The 16,222-nt window shown below is 53.4% G+C and overlaps 2 protein-coding genes across 3 annotated transcripts in view; one reads left to right on the top strand and one right to left on the bottom strand.

Moving 5' to 3' along the window:
• Positions 1–558: 558 nt before the first annotated feature.
• On the top strand, positions 559–5,476 carry HAPLN3 (hyaluronan and proteoglycan link protein 3). Its single transcript, XM_064388812.1, has 5 exons — positions 559–668; positions 2,223–2,369; positions 2,612–2,992; positions 4,086–4,388; positions 4,540–5,476. Exons 2-5 carry the CDS (start codon positions 2,243–2,245, stop codon positions 4,818–4,820), a joined length of 1,092 nt encoding a protein of 363 aa, XP_064244882.1. The 5' UTR covers positions 559–668; positions 2,223–2,242; the 3' UTR covers positions 4,821–5,476.
• Positions 5,477–5,998: 522 nt separating this feature from the next.
• Positions 5,999–16,222, bottom strand: part of ACAN (aggrecan) — a 46,949-nt gene continuing 36,725 nt past the window's right edge. The window contains exons 13-18 of one of the 2 annotated variants that reach the window (XM_064388810.1): positions 12,471–12,584; positions 9,765–9,923; positions 9,338–9,420; positions 8,895–9,039; positions 8,183–8,365; positions 5,999–6,790 (exon numbers count right to left, since the gene is read on the bottom strand). In XM_064388810.1, the coding sequence (XP_064244880.1) occupies positions 6,702–6,790; positions 8,183–8,365; positions 8,895–9,039; positions 9,338–9,420; positions 9,765–9,923; positions 12,471–12,584 (773 nt within the window). In that variant the 3' untranslated portion in view covers positions 5,999–6,701. The remainder of the gene's footprint in view (positions 6,791–8,182; positions 8,366–8,894; positions 9,040–9,337; positions 9,421–9,764; positions 9,924–12,470; positions 12,585–16,222) is intronic. The other variant, XM_064388811.1, reaches the window with a different exon arrangement.

A 16,222-nucleotide genomic window follows, 5' to 3' on the forward strand; every position in this document is an offset into this window, starting at 1 on the left:
TGGGTGCAACTGGGCACCCCAGAGTTTTTGCCCTGGTTTCTGTACCTCTGCTTTGTCCCCACAGCATCAAGCAGACCCTGAAGAGGCTGAACCCCGCAGCTCAGCTGTCTCTGCTGAATTGCAGAGCTGGCAGGCACTGGGCACAGATCACTCCGTGCCACAGCCCACCTGTCCCGAGCTGCTTGTGCCTGTAGTGCTCCTGCCACGTGTGTTGGGCACCTCCTTTGTCTGGAGACTGTGGCCAGTCCCCTCCAGTGGGATGTGGGACAAGGGATGTCTCATCTTCCCTGGCACTGTGGCTTCAGCGGACCTTTGCTTGGGACATCACAGGATCCCAGCAGCCCCAACAGGGCATGTTTCTCCCCACTGCTGCCCCTTCCAAGCCGGGGGCAGTGCAGGCAGCTGGCACACCGCAGATAAGGTGTGTGAACAGCGTGTGGGCAGTGTGTGGATGCACAGTGAGGCCATCACCCAGGCATGGTGGGCAGGGGGGGCCGGGGGCACCCACCCCAGCTCCGGGCTGTGAGCAGGGGGTTGGGAAAGGCGTGTGTTTCCCTTTAAGAGGCAGGCCCTGGAGCTGCTTCCTCTCAGCCTTGCAAGAGCCCTAAACACAGTGCATCTGCCTGCAGCCTGCCTGCACGCCTGCCTGCAGCCTGCCCGCAACCAGCGTGAGTAGGGCTTGGCCCCAGTGCCGGGACTGGGGAGGGCTGGCACCCCGGGGCGATGGGCACCCTGCTTGCCGCGAAGGGCAGGGGGGGATGGCATTCCCACAGAGGGAGCCGGGCATCGCTGCGATGGGTGCCAGGCATCGCTGTGCTGGGCGCTGCAGCACGATGCCCACAGCGCTGCAGCTGAGGGCACTGGGCAGGCTGCACGTCACTGCAACGCTGGGTTCCGGGGGGGGTCACCGGGCATTGGGGTGCGGGGGGACCAGGGCTGGCTCCCTGCAGACCGAGGTGTGGAGCTGCCGTGCCTCGAGCCCACCCTGTGTCGCGTGGGCAGCACGTGGCGGTGTCCCCGCGGCTGCCGTGCCTGTGCCAGCTCCCGGGGCTGTGCCAGCTCCCGCGGGTGCACCCCGCGCCCTCGGGCACCGCCTCTGCTGGCCCCAGCGGGTGGCAAGTGCGGCTGCACCCCACGGTGGGCAGAGGCACTGACTGCAGAGGAGAGTCTGGGACTGAGCAGCCTGCGGTGGGAGCAGCCGGTTTCACGCCCCCGACCCTGGAGAGCAGCACCGAACCCCGTGTTGGACCCTTCGGGGCTGAGCATCTGCTCTCCCACAGCCCCCTGGCCCGGGGTATGCTTGCAGGCACTCATGAGCTCTGTCTAAGCAGGGCACAGATGTCAGAACCCCCCCGGTGTTGGAAGGGGTCTGCCGGAGGCTTGCCGGGTGCCGGGCCCCCTCTGCCGGCTCCGGGAATGCTCACAAGTAGCCAATTCCGCTGGTAGCACCCTGGGTGAGCCCCTTGCAGGGCACTCTTGAGTGTCCTGGCCCCCAGAACTCGGGACAGTGCACATTCCTGGTGTCGTGGGGTAGCCAGGCTACCCCCACGGATGGGACGTGCTTTGGCAGCCAAATGTGTTGCATGGGGTTGGTGCCAGCCATGTCTGTGATGCAGAGCGGCAGCCCTGGGTTGGATTAGGGGGTCCTTGGCCAGGACGGTGAGTGCTGCTGGGCTTTGTCCGGAGCCGGGGCAGCGCAGGCAGCCCGAGCTCTCTCCCCCACTCCTCGGTCGGGTTGCACGCTCGGCTGCCTCTTGTAAACCGAGCTTGCTGCTTTACACTGGGGCTCAGCCACTTCTCTCCCCCTGCACCCCTACGTGACCTTTTCCCAGCACTCGCTGTCCAAAGGACACCCTGGGATCCCATTCCTCCAGCTGCCCCATCCCCGACTTGCTCTCGGGCCAGGTGCTCCCCACAATGGGCACCTCCACAATGGGCAGCAGCGGGAGTGTGGAGGTGTGCGGAATGTGGAGGAATGTGGAGGCTCAGCCAGGCGGGAGGATGAGGATGGAGGGGACTGGGAGCACCGGCTGGGGGGCGGGTCTGGGGGCATGGCTCAGGTTGCCTGCACTCTCCCCTGCGGGCAGGCAAGCTGCTCTGCTGGTTCTTCCCACCCTCTCCTTGCACCCCTGGTATGGAGTCTGATTGGCACCACTGCCAGGCAGTGCTGGCTTTCTCCTGGCTATTTGGGGGTGTCACAGCAGTCCTTTCCTCCTCTGCAGCCCGGGCTTGCTTCCCAGCCATGCTGCTGCTCCCACTCCTCCTGAAGGCCACCCTGCTGCCCCTGGCCAGTGGCTCCTATCACCCCTTCTACAACGGCTTCTACTACAACCACGTCATGAATGACAATGGCGACGAGCAGGACCAAGGTATATCGGGGACAATGGGGGCTGGCAGGTTGTCACAGGAGGCTGAAGTACCCCTCTGCCTCTGGGTAGGGTGGAGACCCATCACTTGGTGAGATGTGGGGCCCAGAGGAGCAGGTGGGAATGCTTCAGGGATACTTGGGGGATGCTCATGGTAGAAGAGGTGGTGGCTGGAGGGAAGGTTTGGGGATGCTGCCCAGCCCTGGATCCTGACCTGCCCATCACACCTTCCTTCTTTCCCCCAGTGGATTACTTCAGCGGATCCAAACTAGTGGTGGAAGCCTCCAAGGACCCTGTCTACAGCTACAACGGTGCCAATGTCACCCTGCCCTGCCACTACCGCTACGAGCCCGACCTGGGACCCAAGCGCAAAATCCGCATCAAGTGGTCCAAGCTGCGCGACGACTACACCAAGGAGCAGGATGTGATGGTGGCCATTGGCAAGACCTACGTGGCCTTTGGGGACTTCAAGGGCCGTGCCCACATCCGTCAGGCTGGTGAGGCCAGCTGGCACGGGGCCTCGCTGGTCATCAGCGACGTGCGCTTGAAGGACGATGGCAAATACCGCTGCGAGGTCATCGATGGGCTGGAGGATGAGAGCGATGTTGTGGACCTCCGGCTGCAAGGTGGGGGCATGCTGGGGACCACACCACCCTCTGCGCCAAGCCAGTCAGCCTGGCCTTCCTGTGGTACCTTCTCCTTTGGGGACGCAGCAAGGCAGGGGGTTGGGGAGCTTGATCATGGCAGAAAGGGGCTGGTGTGATGGGACAGTGGCTTGGGGCTGTCTGGCTCTGGCCTCAGGAGCGAGTGAGTCCAGAGCTGTCTGCTGGGACACCAAGGCTGCTGTTGGAGCCAGAGTTGGGAGTGACCCGGCCGCAGCATTTCCTGATTTTACCCACCCATTTTCCCACTGTACGGCATTATGTGGAGCTGTCCCCTCCCCTCCCAGCTCTGCATATCCCAGTGCCTCTTGTGATGATCCTTGGTGACTGGTCCAGCCCCTCTTGCTCACTTGTCATGAGGGACCTGACTCAGCCCTGACATTGCTTTGGAGCTGGGAGCTGTGGAAATGTCCCCATTGCTTGTCCCTGCCCCACCCCTTAGTCCCTGGCCCTGCCTCCCACAGTGACTCGTCCCTCCCAGTCCTTGTGACTGTGTCCAGAGTGGTGATGCCCGTGGTTCTGTTGTCCATCCATCCCCACGACAGAGGTTCATTCATCCCCATGCTGGTGGTCCATGTGTCCCCTGGGATCATGGGGATGCTGACCCTTGTATCCCTGCTCCTGAAGCCTGTGCATCTCCATGACAACGATCTCTCCATCCCGCAGGGGTGGTCCATGCCTCCCTGGGACCACTGTATGTGTGTTCCCAGGACCGTGGCCTATACAACCCCGTGGTGGTGGTCCCTGCATCCCCATTATAGTCTGTGCATCCCTGTGTATGCAGGTGCTGTCCCCGTGAGGGGGTTCTTGTGTCCCCAGGACCGAGCCCGTGTGTCCCTGTGCCACCAGATGTCGCTGGCAACTCGCTGCTGGCTCCTGCATGTCCAGCGCGGCCCCATCCCTGCATGCCTGAGCCTTGTCTCCGCCGCACGGAGGTGGTCCCTGTCCCAGAGCCTGAACTTGACACGGGTCAGGGACCCCTATGGCTCCTGCTGGGGCTGGGCTCGGGTTGGGTGGGCTGCCCACGGAGCCAGCTGAGTGTCCCATCTGCCTCCAGGCATCGTGTTCCCCTACCAGCCTCCCCGCGGGCAGTACAGGCTCAATTTCCACGAAGCCGAGCAAGTGTGCCAGGACCAAGGCGCCGTCCTCGCCAACTTTAACCAGCTCTTCCAGGCGTGGAGCGAGGGGCTGGACTGGTGCAACGCGGGCTGGCTGGCCGATGGCACGGTGCAGTACCCCATCCGCCTGCCCCGCAAGCCCTGCGGGGGCGTGCACCTCGCCCCGGGCATCCGCAGCTACGGCCCGCGGCACCGGCACCTCCACCGCTTCGATGCCTTCTGCTTCTCCTCCGCCCTCAAAGGTGCGTTCTGGGCCGGGGAGGGGGGTGGGATGCTGGGGAAGGTGCTGTGCGCCCCTCCCTCTTAGGGCACAGGACTTGGCCTGGCCGGGGTTGTTCCAGATGGGGATGCTCGGGATGATGCTCCGCTCTCACGCTCCGCTCTCCCTCCTAGGAGAGGTTTTCTACCTGGACCGCCTGGCTGGGATGACGCTGGAGGAGGCCAAGCAGAGCTGTCAGGATGCAGGGGCCGAGATCGCCCGGGTGGGGCAGCTCTACTCCGCCTGGAAGTTCGTGGGGCTGGACCGCTGCAATGCCGGCTGGCTGGCAGATGGCAGTGTCCGCTACCCCATTGTCACACCCCGGGCCAACTGTGGCCCCGCGGAGCCCGGTGTCCGCAGCTTCGGCTTCCCCAGAAAGGGCAGGTTTGGAGTCTTCTGCTACAGAGAGAGATAAGGAGCCGGGAGGGATCCTTCTTGGACAAAGGATGTTTCCAGCCTGCCAGCGCCCAGTGTCGGGCATTTCCAAGGGCTGTTCTGGGGGTGACTGGGGGGAGGTGGGATGGGGGGAGGTTTCTTTTTGTTTTGTTTTGTTTCCTTCCTTTATATTTTCCACATCTTGCTCAGCAGCTGGCACTTGCAGCTGCTTGGGGTGGCTGCCAGCCGGGCAGCATGGGACAGTCCCTGTCGTGGGATGTGTTCAAGGATGATCCCCATGGGCTACTGCTGCCACCCCACTTGGCCGTGCCACCCCATGGGTGGTGACCCCTTCCTGCGGTGGCAGGTTGTCACTGACACCCACCTGCCCTTCCAGGCTGGTCCTGCCTCCCAGCTCATGAGGCAAGGCCATGAGGGAGCGAGGCAAGGCTGGATTTGGCCAGAGCAGAGAGCAGGTATCTCCACTGCATCCTGGCCCCTCTTCCAGCCCCATCCATGTCCTGCTGAAGGATGCCATTGTGCCTATCCCTGCTGGAGCACAAGTGCCTTATCTCTATGTGCCCCTTGCCTGAACTCCATTTGAACTCTGGTGCCTTCTTCTCTGAGCATTGGCTATGAAAAGATGTGTTTTTCTGGACATCTTCTAATAAAATGGTGGAGAAAGCCCTGGAGTGACATGGCTGTGTCCCCATCTCTGTCCCAACACGAGAGAAAGGTCTGCTCTGGAGAAAGGATTTGGGGATCCCTGGCTGTCTCATCCTTGGCTGAGCATTGTCTCATTAGAGCTGGCTCAGCTCAGCTCCTACAATGAACTCGTGTTCCCTCATTAGTGAGCGTTAATTAGCCCCCTGGGTGTCAGGACTGAAAGCTGGAAGGTGAAGCAGTTCCTACTGGTCATGGGTTTTAGATGGGTTTTAGGCATGTGGGTTAACCCCTCCCAAACTGAGAGCTGAACAGGGAGGGCAGCATCCTTCTCCAGGGTCCTTTTTCAGTGAGGGCTTGGGACACCCTTCCTACCTCCGTGGTCCCTTAGGTGCTGCCTGGGGCCGAGCCATTCCTGTGTAGCTTGGAGCACCCTCTTTGTGTTCCCTTCTCCTTCCTTCCTTTTTGCCTTGCCATGGGAGACCCCTCTCTTCCCAGCCCACCAGCCATCCCTCTTCCCTTTAAAAAAAACCAACACTGACGAAGTGCCCACTCTGATTTCGCTTTCTTTATTATTTATCATTCTTTCAAAATAGGATATGTTCAAAAATATAAATAGGTGCAGGGAACGCTGGTGCCCCGCACGGTCCCCTGGAAAGAGCACGTTGTCCCAGGACGAGTGCTGTGCTGCAGAGGGGGCAGTGGGGAAGCAGAGAGGGGCCACAGCCCCCAGCACCAGGGCCCTGGGTCTCAGCATCCCCTCACCTCCCTCCTCCCACAGCTCCTTCCACCACAGCCCCCCAGCCCTCCCCACCCGTCCTGACATGCTGCAGCAGTAGAAGGATTCTGGAGAAAAAAATAAAATAAAACCCCAAAAGGTGCTGTTCACCCTGGAGATTAAATAACAGAAATAATTACATTGTTCGTGGATAAAATCAGGAAAAAATAATCATCTTTATTATTTAACTTAACCCCCTGCCCTTTGCAAACCCACCCCCCTCCCTGTCCCCAAAGGCACGAAGATAATTGGAACCGGACGGTTAGTAAAAATGCTGAGATCTAATTCGTTTTGCTTTGGTGCTTGGAAAAACAAATTTTTTTTATATATATACACAAAGGTGGGTTTGTCTTTAATATAATTTTTTTTTTCCTTATATGACAAAAAAGCAACAAGAAGAAGAAGAAATCGACTCTGTTAATATAACTGTTCCGTTAAAAATCTCTCTTTCTCGCTTTCCCCTCGGTCTCTCGCCCCGCTCTAATGGGTGCGTCTGTGCGCGGCGCTGCCGCTGGCTTTCGACCGGCTCCTGGGGCTCCTCTTGTATAGCCTGCGCTGGTAGCTGGAGGCTGTGGAGGAGAAGAAAAGGCACCTTGTTGGCAGCAGCCGGGACAGAGAAGCTGCTTGTCCCACGCTGGCCGCCGCGGCCCCCGGCTGCCTGGAAAAACACGGGCAGCCGCGGGCAGCGCTGCGTGCGCCCCGGCGCCAGCGCGCCCGCACACGCACAATCGGCCCTTCTCTGCCGGGCCCGGCTCTGCCTCGCCCGCGGAGAAGGTGCCTGCGGCTCGCAGAGAGCCTGGGCAGGAGCATCACCTCCACGGCTGCTTGTGCCATCCCTTCCCTGCGCCCGGCCGGGAGGGCAGCTCGTCCCCATCTCACCCTACCAATCCCTAAATCCCCAGTGTTCATTAGTAGTGGGATGTGCTCAGGGCACAGGAGGGGAAACAGCCCGGCCTGGCTGGCAGGGACAAGGTTTCTGCCTGATCTTTGCTGCCTGTCTCCCTGGGAGCTGGCGTGCTCTGGTGTGATAATTGCAGGGGGGGTTTGGTGGAAGCAGCAAAAGCTGGTTGGGAGCAGACCAGGTCTCTTGATCGCTGGCAGTCCACGTCGGGAACAGCCTGCAGCTCTCCAGACCCACAGCACAGCCAAAGGAATCAGCATCTTAATCTGCACCAGGCAGCCGCCCTTGGACACCTCCTCCATCCCTCCTCCTTTCATCTCCTCCCTGGGCAGAGGTTTGTCCCTTAAGCCTGTATCAGCTTTCCCTGGCTGTGGGACCATTGCTTAATCTGCCTTATCTGGAATTGCCCAGCAGGACCAGAACCTGGCAAGGAGGCCACTGGACAGATGTGATTTTTCTGAGGCCAACGAAATTCTTGGGAATCTGCAGGCAATCAGGGATGGGACAGGGGTGTAGGCAGGCCTGGGAGTGGGCTGGGACACCAGTGGAAGAAGGCTGACTGCCATCAGCTGGAGGCCTGACAGAAAGAGAGTCAGGAACCCAGCCCTGTGCCTTGGCTTTTATCTGCTGCAGGACTCCTGTCTGCTCCCAGGACAGGGGGATACCAGGGAAGGGCTTGGGGGCCCCACAGCTCTCCCATCCTATTTTCTCTGTTGATGCATGCTGTGCCAAAACTCACCCTTTCAGAAGCCATTTATTTTTCCTTCTCTGAGTAGTCTGGGCCATTGTAAATGCCTCGTTGCCCTTTCCTGACCCTGGAGCTGCCCCTACTCTGCCTTGGTGGGTCTCCAGCACAGTCCTGCAAGCCAGGCCCCATGGTCCCCACCTGCCCCAGAAGACATCACTCCCTTGGCCCCATCCCAGGGGAAACTTCCAAAAAGTCAAGGGAGCCCTGGTTTCCCCTTCTGCCTGGCTCAGAGCTATCCTGCACCACGATGCCCCTCATTCCCAGCTCCTTCCAGGGAGCCATCAGCCCCAACCCGAAGGCGCCCAGACGTACGGTTTAGGCAGGATATCCGTGGCTGCTCCCACTGCCCGTCGGGCTGGCAGCGGATGGTGGGCACGTGCCGCTGGATGTAGCCCTGCTCGCACTGGTACCGCACCAGGGAGTTTATCTCGTAGCGCTCCTTCTTCCGACCGAAGGTCCTGGCGTTCTCCACCGCAGGGGGGTCCCCGCAGGCCACTGTGGGAGACAGGCAGAGACTGGAGAGTGAGTGACAGGGCAGCAGCCTGGCTGAGCAGGCAGCTCACACCCAGGGCAGGCTGGCCGTGCAAAGCCTCGTCACTCTTCCTCAAATAAAACCTTAACTTTGAGATTGCCACTGTCCACAAGGCTTAGGGGCAAGGGGATATGGAAATTCTGTGATTTGAAATTAAGCAGGGCTCTGCCTCAGGGCTCCATTCCTGCCTCCTGGAGAAGTGTGAGAGCTGAGCATCACAACAGCTGCCTGTGTGATGGGAGTGATGCTGCAGCCAGGGTATGACTCTGCCTGGGGATGTTGAATCTTAATGGCTTGTCCTATTTAGTTTCAAATCCTTGTGAAACTTTCTCCTAAAGCCCTTGGCCAGCTTCTGTTTCTAATTCCTTCAATCTCTTTGATCACCCTTTTGCAGTAACAGAACCCACATCCCTGGGCACTGGGCACTCTGCTCCAGACCCACAGCCATCTACTGAGTCCCCCATCCTTGCCAGTACGGTGCAGGGTGCTGACCTGTTCCTTTCTTGCAGGTGAAGGGGAGGTGGTAGTTGCAGGGAACGTCATTCCATTCGCCTTTCTCGTGCCAGATCATCACAACGCAGTCCTCGCCCGCAGAAAAGAAGTTATCGGGTTGGTTGGGCCGCCAGTTCTCGTATTGCTGCCGAGAGAGGACAGTCCTTCAGCTCAGGTCTGGTCTCTCCTACTCCCTCCCTCATCCTCACCCCACCTCTCCCACACCTCTCTCCAGCAGAGCCCATGGGTTGCCAGCACTGCCCCTACCCCAGTTATTCTGTTGTGATTCTGGACCCAACCATATTTTCTAGAGGCTTGAAAAAACCATGAACCCTACAAAGTTTAGGGTTGCCTCTACTCAATGCCCAACCCATGTAAGCCATGGGGCCCTTCCCACCACCCCGAGAAGCTGGTGCCTCTCGTGCTGTGGGTTCCAGGCTCACCAGGGAGTGCCCGTCAGACCAGCGGAAGTCGTTCTCCACAGCTCTGTCACTGAGGCCGATCCACTGGTAGTCCTGTGCATGACCTGGAAGGGCAGGAGGGGGAGAAAAGAGTCATGGTTGTCCTACATATTGCTGGAAGCATTTATTTGCCATTCCAGCTGACCCTGGCCCTGGAGCTTCTGGTTCATTCAGCTACCCCCAGTCAATATTCCCTGATGCTCTTTTCCTTCACTTCATGTTTGTCCACCTCCCTCCCCACTCAGCTGCCATGAGCATGGGTGCACCCATACAAGGATGAGTCTTTGTTAGGATTCCTATGAGCACCAGTGGGGCAAATGGCGGTTTTTACACCACTTTGGATGATCTGTCTGTATCAGAGTCCAGTGGCTGGACCCATGCCCAGTCTCAGGCTGCCCTCAGAACTCACTGTTCACAAATTCTTGTTCCTCTGGGGTGATGATACTGCTCAGGTGGGCTTGATGTTGTCGGCACCTGGTCTCTGCATCCATCCAAGTCTCCCTCTCTTCAAAGTGCCTATAGCAGTGGCCCTGGAACTTGGTCCAGCCTTCCTCACAGTTTTCCAAGTCTGAAACACACAGAGGAGGGAAGAAAAGGAGTTGGTGCATGTGTCTGAAAGCTTTCAACTCACCTCTTAGCAGCTCATGCTCCCATGTCACGGGACAACACATGGCCACTTTCACTAAAAAGCACATCCTGACACTGTTGCCTGTAGGAATTGCCTGGGAAAGTTGTCAGAAGGCATCCAAGACATGCAGAGAGGGCAGCCTGTGTGGAAGGCCCTGTGTCTGCAGTGGCACAACCAGTGCTACTAGAAAGCTTGATGATACAGACTTATTCCTGAGAAATTAAATCCCTGTGTAATGTTCCTGAAGTCTGCTTTTGAGGAACTGACCAAGCAAGAACACCTCTCTTCCCACTTGTGCTGGCCTGCAGAGTTTTCTTGCTTTGGAAAAAACCCTCCAAACCCCATACCCAGATGTCCAGGATCAATGCATATGTGTTGAAATGAAAGAGGGGACCACCAGAGGTGGTTCCATCACTTGATGTGATTCTGGAGCTCTGGAGGAGAAATAAACTGACCAAGATACATGAAAAGAAATGGAGACAGAAATTTACCAGGGTGGAGAGAGAGAACTAAGTCTCAATGAAAAAGTTTGGAAGCTGCTAAAGAAGTACAAACATTTCTCAGCTTTTCAGAACATCTTTTACCATCTGAGAAATATTGAAGAACTGAACACACTTATTAAGAAAAATAAAACCACAGGTGGGGGAAAGCAGAGAAAAATAGAGAAACCACCAGAAAAGACAGCAGTTCCCATAAAATGCAACACCACACATCTGTCTGCTACATGTGACTGAAGGAAACAGAAAATGAAATGTGTTTAACCTCAGCCTTTCAGATGCCTGATCTACCATCCTTTCTCAGGCCCTTGCTGCTCTGAGAGTGGTGGGCATCCAGAAGCCCTCATGCCTTCCTCTCTTTTCAGTAAGGTTTCCTCAGTTTCTTTCTTCTTTGTTAAACTTGGTAGGTCAAAACACTTGTCACTTTCAGTAACACTAATTCCTCCTAATCCACCTTTCTGGTGTTCTTCCAGCTGGAGATTGCAGGCACTCCACAGATGTTGGAGTGGTTTGGTAGTTATTTGAGACATTAAAAGCATTTATTGCCTTCATCAACAGATCAAATGGGTTATCTGGAAGTGGGTGAAGCTCAGAGTATTCTTGGGTTTTGCAGGTGGATCTCTTGCAGAAAGTTAACAGAGAACTTGTTCTGTCCTTTGAGATTAAGACTTTTCCCCATTATCTTTAATGGCATCCCTTGTCATCACAGACTGGGGATGGGACAGCACATGATAAAGAATCTCAGCAGGCCATTTGCTAGGAGCAAGGTCATGCTTTCTTACATAATTTTTCCTTACAGGTAAATATGACAGCAATTTTCTTGGAAAAGAATGATGAAAGTCTTGTTCCCTGGTAAGGACACTTTCATGGTCTGTGTGCATTGTTCACCTACAGTGTCCCATTGTTTTTGGAGACCAGCAGCAAGGATGGTCTGTCTCAAGGGAATATGACGATTTACATTTCCAACAAGTTTTGGAGCACTGGCTTCCTCTTGCATCTCCCAGGCATTAGAGCCCATAATTCAGAGAAAAGAGAAAATTAAATCTGGCTTGGATGAAACAAGATCATAAGCAGTTACAGGGTGGAGAGGTTCAAAGATCCTGAGCCTTCTCCTTATGGTCTACTCCATATGTTCATATTGGAAGCAGAAAGAGATGTGGAGAAAGGGAAGGAGAAAATCCAACATCTATTATCATTACTCATGCCAAGGTGAAGAAGATACTGCAACCTTATTTCTCTTTTGTTTGAGCAAGGCAGGAGAGCTTCCCTTCAGTTAAGCTGGTAAAAGGTTGGACTTTCCTCAGCTTTAAGGAAAAAGCTCTTTTCTTTTCCTTGTAGAAACAAAAAGAAGTATTAGTGCACTAATTTTGATGGAAATATAGGTTGCTTCCCGTTTTCTGAAAGATACATTCCCTGCTGATTTTGCCACAGGAAGCTACGTTGTGGAGATGACAAAAATGTCATGCTCTGTCAAATCAGTGGAGATTCCTGGAGTGAATGATGCTTCTCTCAGCTGCATCTTCCCCAAGAGAAACACAATCATTTTTCATGGCTCAGTTGAAGCATCCTTCCATGAAGTTCCAGTCTAGCAGAGAAAGTTTGCCTGGGGTGAAGATGTACTCAGAAAGTTCCCTACTGTTACAGAAGACCCTTGACCCAAAGAGACAGCAACTTCTGTGATCAATGTTGTTGTGATCCGTGTGGAGCTTCACCAGAGACACTTGAAAAAGAGAAAGCTGAAGAAGACACCAGAAGCTCCTGCTTAGGAATCTTAGAGGACATGGTGCTGTGAGGAACAAACTCATCAAATTAGACACTCAAAAGCCTCAAAGCTTTTCCCTTGTGTGTTTCAAGCTGCTGTTAGAGGTTAGCTCGCTGAGGCGAGGGCAGCGTTGACGGGAGCACTGGGGATCAGCTTTTTTTGGGGGGCAGTGTGGGAACAAGGAGGTGCAGCAGTTAGTAGGATTAGCTGAAGCCAGGGAGGCCGTACCGATCTCACACAGGTCCCCTCCGTAGCTGGGAAGGCAAAAGCATTTGAAAGAGTCGATGCCATCAACGCAGGTGGCTCCGTTCAGACAGGGGCTTGGGTGGCACACATCGGTGTCTGCAAGAAATCAAGGGCTTCCATTAGGGCTCTGGGAGGCAACTCCTCCAACAGGAGAACTTGTTTCCTTGCTTGTGGAGGAGGGAATATCTGTTGTTTTGGGGGGACTTGGGAGGGCTGTGTTTCATAACATACTGCCACTGCTGCTGCTGGAAGAATGAAGGCAAGAGACCCAACCCACCCTACAAGGAAGGCATTGGTTTTCTGATGGTTGAACACCACTTTGAAGATATCAGAACAAAGCTCAGCAGGATGCATCCAACACACAGCACTGGCTGTGGTAATTCTTCCTTGTCTGCTGCCTCTGCCTGATGCATCAAACATGTAAACTTGTGTCTGTGTCTCCACCAGGTAAAGGTCTATGAGGAGGGATGTGGAATTCTCCTGTAAGTCAGAAACATCCTCAAACAGATCTCTATCTCCTAAGCAGCATTCCTGGTTGTCCGTCCTCACTAATAGTTTCTTCCTAACCATAATTTAGATGGAGTTCTGCATCAAGAAATCTCTTCTTAGTGAAGATGAAGAAAGTGCAGAGAAGAAAAAAAGTGGGTTCAAAGGTGGTTCAGAAACCCTCAGCTTTTCCTCTTTGAGGATCTTAGACCTGGCTATGGGTGCTTATTCCTTGGTGAGGGATACTGGAATGCAGTGACACTTTCTCCAGACCTGTTCCCACTATGTGCTCTTCTGCTTGTGATGAGGATGGAAGAAGCTGCTACATCTTTCCCAGCTGTGGACTCCATCTTGGTGGAGAGAGCTTTGGAATCAGAAGAAGGGTCATTCAGAATGGAAAGATTTCAGATACATTCAACTCAGAAACAAGGAAGGAAATGGGAACACATCCACACAGGCTGGATCAAATGATGGCTGGTTAGATCCTCATGTGAGACAGCGTTTCTTTCACACTCAGGAGAAATGTAAGGCTTTAAAAGGGATGACTCCATGCTCCTCTTGTGGATGACAGGGTTAGCGAGGAAAGATTCAAAGATGATAAACATACTGGCTGTGGAAATAGCACAGCGTATCAGTGACTCCTCAAGATCTGTGTTCATCTTCTGACTGGAGTGTATTTGGTTGGATGTTGTTTTCTTGGAGCTGAGGCCCAGCTGCTCAGTGTCCCCAGGCACAAGAGAACAGACGGGCGTTATTCTCCCTGTGGCTGTCTGGTGACTCAGTGGCCAAGGCCTGATACGTCATCGAAAAGCTGACATGTTCTGTAATGTGCCTAAGTGATGGAAAAAATCCTTTCTGACCTTGGGTGGTAAATCTGTGTGTGCTTTGGAGCAAGGAGATTGTCATCTTTACTCTAGGCTGTATCACTGTAAGCAGTGAAATCATTCCTCAGATGGCTGATGAGCCTCTTACTCCAGTTTTGCAGTTCTTCTCTGAGAGAACGAATTTTTCACTCTGGATTGCCCTTCTAAATCTCACGAAAGCTTTTTGGATTTCTTTGTTCACTGCAAAATGAAGATAATCTCTGTTTCCATGATACTAGTGAATACTTTGAGACTTTCTAGAACAAAATGGAAGTCACAAGCCTAGAGGAAGAATAGAGGAGCTGAACTTGGCTGAGTATTGCTTATTAGTCACACTTGGAGTTCCTAGAAGATAGAGAGCATAAAGAAAAACGAGGTATCCTGAGGGGTAATTGCAACTCAAGAGGCCCTTTGGGCTTCTTCAACAGCAGTGGCAGCAGAAGTTCATGTTGATTCCAGTGGGCTCCAGCTGAACACGTAAGGAAAGGCTTTCCTTCATTCGTCAGGCTCCATGAACTGGAAAGGACACTGCAGAGGAGGGAGGGAAGCACTCACAAGAGCTAAAGCTGAATGTTTAGCAGTGGATAATGAGCCTTCAGCTGTCTTCGGCCATGTGGAATAAAACTTGGCGTGTCCAAGATCTCTTCTGAGATGCAGGAGACCTGCTGCCTTCCCTGGTCTTGGAGGAGGGGGGAGCAGGCACACATCTGCAAAGTCATTGCTACAAATTTCCAGCTGGGAAATAAGTCTGGAACAGTTTTCTTTTACAGATATTGCATATAATATGGTTGCACATATTATATATGCAGTAAAAACAAATCTCTGATTATAATATATATGTTACATATCTGTCCATACATAGACATATATATTTTTGTATATAACATATAGAGAAAGGGTGTGTACTTGTAGTTAATGTCGGAGAAACAAACATCAAATACAAGTGAGACATAGTTTTTTTTTTTTTCCCCAAAATTGTGCTTCAAATGGCTGGAGAGAAGATGTTTTAAACACATGATTATCATAAACACCAAACTCCCCTTCAGCCTGTTGGGCTGCTGAGGCAGTGACCCCCTCTCCATCTAGATGTAGAATCACCTCACCAAGCTGATATTGAAAGACTCAAATATATCTGTCAGGTTGGAGAAACTGTTGCTGATTCTGATCCTCCCAGAAAATCTGGATCTCAGTGGTATTCAAGAAAGGTCTAAATGGTAAATTTGGCAGTGACATTGCCTCTGGAAATCCTGGCAAATTGGTTTGTGGGTGTTTCTAAGATAAGTCGTGTAAGCCACAAGCACGATTTACAGGAGGTGAGAACTCCATTAAAAAAAAAAAATCCATCTATCACACAACACTTAGTGTTTGGGTTTCTTTTTCATAGCCTTTTATAGGCTATAAATGTGTCTACTTCCACTTTGTTTAGAGCTAGGTGAGGTTAGCAAATCACTGCACACCTCTTGAGCCAGCTGCAGAGCCTGCAACACGCTGGGACAGCACGGAGCCCCCATCCACAGCTCTGGCTGCCAGGGATGAAGGATTTAGACACCAGCTATTTATTTGCTCGGCTGAGCAGTCATCCAAAAAGCCAGCTCTGCTTCGCGATGCAGCTCAAGCGCTTATCAGCTGACAGGGAGACCAGACCGCTGCTATTATTACCCCCAGCTCACAAAGGACAGCGACAGTGACAGCCGAGGAATGCAGGAGGGAGGCAGCCCTCGCCTTCAAGGGCTGCAGCTGTAAAACAAAGACGGGGAGAAAACGCCTCGCCGCGCCAAGAATAGGAAACCCGGCTAGAGCGTGTTGTTAACTCACTTCTTGAGGATGATGCAGAGTTAGCAATTCTTCCAAAGAGCATTCGTGCTGCACTTAATATTGCCCAGAAGTTGCAAAAATTCCCCAATTCTACTGCCACAATAGTTTCTATTTTTTGCTACTAACAGGACCCAAGGTCTAACTTTTAGATGCCTTTTCTTTTCTTTTTTAATAAACCAATTACAACAAAATGGACAATGTAAACCAGGTCTTGCATCTGGAAGATGTAAACTGTTGGCTGGAGAAAGCAAGGGGAGTTACACAGCTGCAATACAAAGTTTGAGTTTATTCCACCATTTTATTCCTAAGACTTCTTCTCCATTGCCAGATAAACACTATATTTAGTCAGAATAATTTTCTTTTTGTGCAACTAAAACCAAGAGAAGTATTCTTGTCATTGCTACCCTTGGTAGGGGGAGGTTCAAGCTAGATCATCTTTAAGGTTCTTTCCAACCCTGACCATTTTATGATTCTATGATTCTCCCAATGCCTTTGAAAAAAACCTTTTGTACTAGATCATGGAAATTGGAAAGAGAAACTGGAAGAGATGAAAGAAAAATAGTTTGGCCC

The sequence above is a fragment of the Passer domesticus genome, chromosome 14 (genome assembly GCF_036417665.1).
Source record: "Passer domesticus isolate bPasDom1 chromosome 14, bPasDom1.hap1, whole genome shotgun sequence".
Lineage (NCBI taxonomy): Eukaryota > Metazoa > Chordata > Aves > Passeriformes > Passeridae > Passer > Passer domesticus.